At 32.8% G+C, this 7,500-nt stretch overlaps 1 protein-coding gene across 8 annotated transcripts in view; it reads right to left on the reverse strand.

Annotated features, from left to right (window-relative positions):
* The window catches only part of LOC122259563 (glycerophosphocholine phosphodiesterase GPCPD1), a 26,361-nt gene that overhangs the window by 1,580 nt on the left and 17,281 nt on the right, over nucleotides 1-7,500 (reverse strand). For all 8 annotated transcript variants that reach the window (XM_043026437.2, XM_043026440.2, XM_043026432.2 and 5 more), the window contains one exon: nucleotides 328-540. In XM_043026437.2, the coding sequence (XP_042882371.1) occupies nucleotides 328-540 (213 nt within the window). The remainder of the gene's footprint in view (nucleotides 1-327; nucleotides 541-7,500) is intronic.

Genomic DNA, 7,500 nt, shown 5'->3' on the forward strand with positions numbered 1-7,500 from the left:
GGAAAAAAGTATCTCACACATCCTGGTGTTAACATCTAGCCCAGAGTTTCTATGCATTACATTGTGTACCTCGTAGGTAGTTATATTTCAAGAAAAATAAAGCATTTTGTACATCCTGATGGTGTCTTACTACAGCATATTGTCTCTGAATTGATCTTCTAAATCAAAAAGATGTGCAAAAACATGTAATCACCTAACCCCTACTCCTAAAAACTCATAATGTTATGTGAACTACCATGGAGTTTTACAATTTGTAAAACCACAATGATGCATCTGATTAAAAGACAATTCAGAAAGTGTAATTCCATCATTCAAGAATTTGACTACCTCAATAATGAGATCTAGGAAGTGGTTCAGCTCGAAGGGATGCTGAAGCTCATATGTTCCATCCCTCATCTGCATTGTCCATTTGACCTCCACGTTGAAGCCACAAGTGTAAGGGACAGACTCTAAGGCCTTCTGCAGTGTTGGGAAAGGCTGGTGGTCTTCGAAATCCTCATCAGAAAACCTACTTAGTCCTTTCTCTGTTTTATGATAGACCTGGGGATAACAGAGAGGTTGTTAGCTCACCCGATAAAAAGGGACAGTTCTAAAATCAGACATGTAAAATCGTGAGGTGAACAAATAGCATGCTAAAACCAACATGCACCAATTCATAACCTGAAATTTCTTTTCAGAAAATCTAGACAATAATGTCATATGAAGCTTTACTTAGGGAGACTTAATAACTTTATGAAATTTCCTCAGTGTGCTAAGTATTGTCTTTTTCTTTACAATACAATAATACACAAGCTAAATTAGTCAAGAATGTATGTTAACAAATTTGTGTTCTAGTACATGCAATATTTTAAGAAAACTTACACTTCAGTAGAATCTATATTTCACACCATTCTAACATGTGCAAAACCTTCAATATACTTACATAATCAAATGAATAGAAGATTAACATTTCTAATATAAAATTCAATCAACTGGTGAAAAGTATGATGGGAAGACACACACAAGACAAGTAGATGTATACTCAAAAAAGTAATACAAGAGAAATCTTGTCACTTTACACTGGGAGACAGAGCTAGTCATCTCAAAATGCATTAGGAACACACACAACTTTGAGCAAGCCTGTTGTGCATATTGAAAGAAGGAAGAAAGAAAGTCATCATGACATATGTATCAAAGAAATGGTGAGTTGAACAATGATATAGAGGCAATACAAATGACGAGTAGCTGAAGAGATTTACAGCAGTGATGAATGAAGACCCTTGAACAAGAATCAAAGAAGAAAATGGGAAAAAAAGGATGAAAAAAATGGAAAAATCATTGTACTCTTGAAACACACAGCATAAATATCATGACAATAACCTTCAGTGCAATGTATAAAAATATCAAACTGCAATCAACTTTAATCTTATGTTTATCAATTCAAACACATATAAAAAAATTATACACTAGATTTGGCAGAAACATCCAGATGATACTTCATAATTGAATAAACCACCATCTCCTGGTAATTCTTTAGTATTATGCACTAAACTTAAATAAATTGATTAGCTCAAAACCTTAAAGGAATCCAGATAACTGTGGAGAAAGTGGAAAAACACACAATCTTAAAATATACTAATCTATGAAATATACATGATGATGGTAATTACCATTGCAAGAGAGTAATTGCAATCACCTTACCTGCACAAAGAATTTATAGAAAAATCGGGATTACATGTTTTTAGATGAAAGTTGAACATAAGTATTAAGACAGTATGAAATGTGATTAATACAAAATTTGTTGTATATCTGGGATTACAGAAATTCTTTGTATGCTGACAATACAATTGCCTACTGTAATGGTTACTTATGCATGTGTTGCCTTTTTGTATGGTCACATCAAAATAATTCTGCAGTTGTCAAATGAACATATTATCTTGTCAAATGTTTATACCATGAGTAGAAAGTAAAATGAAAGCAATGGTATAAATAGTGATTGGAGACAAGAAAAGGCTCTACAGTAAGATGTATCTTTAAATAAGAATGGTACATTGATTTGCTGAATGAGGATGACAATATGTCTAGGATATGTCTGTTACCCTTTGCTAATTTCCCTGATTGTGGAAAAGTGGGCAGCAGCAACAAGATTCCGGAAGTAATGAATGGATTTATTAAGATGAGAGGTGTAATTGATATTAACATATTTATTTTATGTTCTCATTTTGATGTTGGCCCTGAAATAAATGTGGCTATAATAGATTATTATAAATGTAAGACTTTTTTTTATACTGACCCAGAGATACACTTGATTGTATTAAGGTTACATACATGTGCTAATATCAAAAATAGATTTGATGATGTTATCTATAATAAATGTGTGATACCAATATCTGACACATCTGAATTTCACATCTAACCCTGAAAAGAACTGTATTGTAATAGAATATTAATAACATACTAATGGCTATCTTGAGAACATTTGGCTGGGTTGTCAGTGGGCTTATGCATATTTTGTAACAAAATTAAGTTCATAAGTACTGAAATTTAGTGAAAATAAAGGATGAAAGGTGAAAAATATGGCAGTAGTTTTGCTGTATGAAATGCATCATCTAAATATCTGATGTGGCACGTGTATCTTAATATATATGAATAAAATGTTTAAAATATTGATGGCAATACTTAAATGGATGCATAACATTAAAAATATATCTTGCAAAACTCAATGAAACTCAATGATCTAAGACACTTTTCTTCTATACCATCTCTGTTGCAATGACTAGTGGTCCTCCTAAGTAGGTGCGGAGGGCAGGTGGTATAGGAGTTACATGGTTTACATCCATAAAGGAATAAACAAAGATGAAAGTACACTAATACTGATACAAAGCAAACAAGGACTCTAGTCCCTTTGAGCATCACTCTGTAATGTTATATTGAGTGTCAACTGGTGTCTGCAGCTATGGCAAAAGCAAGTGTTTGCCACAGCCTCCAGAAACTTTCACCAACTGTATTCTGGCAAGAGCTTGGACTGGTCCCTTATTTAACAACAATCAACTAAAGTGATCAATAAGCTCTATCTTGCCAAAATATACATCATGGGGAATATTTGGCTTTTTGCCTAAGCACTGAAGGCACAGAGGCCATGGCAATTGATTGAGACTGCACCACTGTAATTACTGCTAACATAATCACTACTATTTATTTGTAATGAAAATGGTATAAAAGAGTAGTGTCTTAGCTTGTGTTCTATACAATGGTAAGTTCATACTTTATGTTTTTAAGGTTTGGTATCCATTCAAGTATTATTATATTGATATTAATATGAACATAAACCAGTGAAAAAAAAAGTAATCCTCATATTCTCAATTTTCCATGAAATGCATAAAAAATACCTCTACTTTTGTGATTCTTAATTATACTAGTGTTTTATCAAACTTATTAAGTGGTACACATTAATTACATATCATATCATACATATATATATATAAAAATACATGAGGATACATTTCCTTATATCAATGTATTATCAATTAAAATATAAGAAGTATATATACAATGGGCCTAACTTTAGTATTTTTTTATTGTCCTACCATGATTCTAGCTTGGTAATAGATCAACCTGGATTAGTGATCATGTGCCAATGCTTCATATTTCAATGTTATTCCCCTTTCGAGTCTTTATCACTAAACATCATTCACTCACAAATAAATAGTTCTTTTCTTTGACAATTTTCATTCAGTTCAAAGATATTAACCCTCTCTGGACGGGTGGTACACTTCTGTACCGCTCATTCAAAAGCCCAGTGGCCGTGCAGCACAATATTGTGCCAGCAATTTAATTGATTTAGACCTAAGCACTCGAAAGCCCCGGCATTGTGACATTCAAGGCTGGAATGCCCCCGTCGTGAGTGGGTTAATGAGTATCTATCCTTATTTAGGATAATTTCTGAGGCAATTCGACTTTGACCACACATCCTTGGCAAGTGAATGGACTGTGTTTGTAATTATGTATGTATCAATGCATTATCTTAATGTGTATTGAGATGCCTAAAATTTTGATATTTACTTTTATGATTGTATTAGCAATATGAAGTGTCAAAAAGGGATCTGTAGGGTTGACTTGTGAGTTTTCCCAGAGTATTTTTCTATTTCAAGTTTGTCTTTTGATTATCAATTCCTACTCTAGTGAGATTTGTGCAGTTTTTTAGAGGCCCTGCTATATATTAACAATAAAATACACCTATTAGCAATCCTAACTAAAGCGAATACACGGTAATCGAGAAATTTACTCTTCATTAACTTCAAGAAGGAGACAAAGTAAGGAGAGGATGATAACAGAAAAGAAATTAAAAAGAAAGGCAAAGAAATTGACTTTTTCTATAAACAGATATTTTCCCCAAACAGACTGATAAAACTGATGACAGACAGCTGAATGAATGGATAACAGATGAGCATAATATGAAGTGCCTGACAAACAAATATCTTCAATGACAAAATAAACTCTCACTATCACCCAAACACTAATCAGTTTAAATGCCAATATTCCAACATAGCCCTTTTCATTTGCAACAAAGACATAAAAAAGGGCAAGCTAAATCTATCCACTGAACATTTATATTGGGGCTGATCGTTATCACATCTAGAACTAGTTACCATGAAAAAATGGACTCTGCTGAAAAGATAAAATATTACTTAACCCCTCTGCTGCAGCCTTTTTGTGGGGTTGGATCACTTTTGTGCTGCATTTTTCCTTTTGTTGAAATCACAAAAAAATCACTTCTTCATTTAAGATAACCTGTTATTCCAAATCCATATTAGTATCCCTTTGCTAATGTATCATACCTTAAGTCTACAAAATAATAATAAACACACATCTTTAGGTGCCCAGCCCAAGCTAAACATCTTAACCCTTTCCCGACGGCACTCGCTACGCGAAGTCCCCTGTGCCGGGCGATTGCAATATTGCATTGTAATCGTCACAATCGCATGACGCCCCGGCATCGGGAGTTTGGCTGTGTCACACGAGTGTGACACACCGTCGTCATAGGGTTAAGATGTGGCCCATCTTGGAAGGGTAAAAATAACATTAAAATGAGTCACCAAACTACATAAGATGTGCTAAATATGCAAAACAAACCCTAGCAGCTATAACTAACACCTTCCTACAGTGAAATACTAAACCTAAAATATAAATAAATAAAATGGGAATCGTAGCCTAACAAAATAATTCTCCTCTTTCCAAGCTAGTCATTATATTCTGGTATCTCTTAAAAGTAAAGCTGATCTTCCTTTTCACTGTAGCAATTCATTCACACCATCACATAAATGGTAGCCAAGATATAATAAATAATTGATTTACAGGACCTGCAACTTGGTGTTTGAAGGAATCATAAGTAAAACTCCACTGCTCTATAAAAACAAACGGAAAACTAATATTGGGAGGCTTCGAGGTATATCTTGATTTCAGTGAATCAACAAATTATACAGTTTGTGTGGAATCCCATGTCACAATAATACAATAGCCTATTCCAACCATATTCAAACAATCTAACAACACATACAAAATTTACATAAGCATAAGAAAATACATAATCTATTAAGGATAACAAAAAATACAAAAAAAACATCTATGCTCTGTGCTAATCAGAAAAAAATTTTCACTGAAATAGGAGGAAATTCAGAGACAGCAACAACATTGGCCACAACATGCACAAGAATTTTCCCAATGATGCAAACAGCAATGAAAATAACATCAGAAATGAGTTTTTTTTTGTTTATCTAGCTTTATGTCAGGTTTTACATTTGTTTAAAAAACATGCATGTTTGAGTTGAGAGCTAACTATTGAGTGAGAAATAGTAATATCATTTATCTTCAGAATTGTTCTATCTTCATCTTTAGAGACTCACTTAGCTAGCACACTGCTCTAAACACACACTGTAGCCAATGATCAGAAAAAAAATGCAAAAGCAGTCTTACGTTACTTTTTAAATAAGAGAAAATGACCCACACTATAAATAGCACACCACATATGATCTACAATCTATATAGAAGTAGAAGAAATAAGAAAAAAGTATTTGACAATGGAGTATCCTTTTCTGAACTGCCTGCAAAATAGAAAGTATGATTTGATATAACAATAAAAAGGGAAGAATTGTTGTTAATGTGTATGCAAATATTTGTTTGGGTGTTTGTTGAATGAATGAATGAATGAATGAATGAATGAGTGAGTAAGTGGGTAAATGACAATGACTGAGGAAAAAGTGCTTTATATACCTCTTACAAAATTGAATATCAATTTACATATTAACAGGTAAAACAAAATGATCTTCACCTATCTCATAACCACAATTTGCTTTTCTTTGTATCATTTAGCTTCTCCTAAATAACAGAACTGCTCATAATAGTGAAACTAAAAATAATAAATTAAAAAATGAAATAAAAAAGGGTTAAGAAAGGAAGAAAAACAAACAAACAAAAACAAAAAGAGAAGAAAAAAAAAAAGAAAAAAAAAAAGAAATCAAACTTACCTCTTGCTACGTTCAGTCTCCATCAAATGCTTCCAACACACAGCAACCGCATTTAAAGAATCGAAGCAAGTTTCAAGAGCTACAAATCAATCAATCGATCTACTACTACTCCTTCTTTTTTTTGTGATGCTTAACAATGATCAGCTTAATGGTTTAGAGCTCAAAACACAGAAAACAAGAATAATTTCAATAACAAGAACAAATTCTAATTTCTGATTTTTCTAATACTGTGGTTTCAGATGCTACTTGACGGGGTTATTTGATGGCTGAATAATAATAATAATCATAAAACGGAAATAATTATCTGATTTTTCTTTTGTTTCATCAGACTTTGGATGATCATAATACCTGTATTTTTCCTTTTTTGTGGGACAAATAAAGGCGTTTCAAATTCATTTCAAAGCTAATAATGCTCTGTGATATAAAATATCCTGATAGGAGCATTTATTGAATGTGAGTTTTCATTGAAGAATTTAGAATTTATTCATGCCAAGAGATACTGACTTTGTCCCTCACCCTTCATGCAACTAAACCATTCACCTCCAACCAAAAACAACTAACAGAAACAGAGAACAGTATAGTAGATATAGAGATATCTGTCCTTTCTGTATCGAGTAAGTGCGATCAACTTGTAATTATGTATGAAGATGAATTGATTTCCAATAATTTCCGAGGCTTTTTACAGCTTCACTTAATTTTTTCAATCTATTTTATCAATTATAATTATGTAAAGATTGGGGACTGAAGTTAGCTAATCTAAAAGAAGATTGTTATTCAAATCAAAACTTCTATGACAAGATCAAACGAGGGCTCACATAAAAAAAAAAAACTACGAACATTGCAATCATGAAAGGGACTTAAACTCTGAATGTGTTGATGTTAGCAATTACCTTGCTAAAAAAAAAATCAAACAGTTACAGGACTAGATAAATGGAACTGGGTTATTTGAGATAGAACAATAGGATTACAGTTCGACAAGAGTGACGATCTCTCTCTC

This window comes from Penaeus japonicus, unplaced genomic scaffold, assembly GCF_977035675.1.
Source record: "Penaeus japonicus unplaced genomic scaffold, GWHDUDI00000001_assembly GWHDUDI00000015, whole genome shotgun sequence".
In the NCBI taxonomy this organism is placed as follows: Eukaryota; Metazoa; Arthropoda; class Malacostraca; order Decapoda; family Penaeidae; genus Penaeus; species Penaeus japonicus.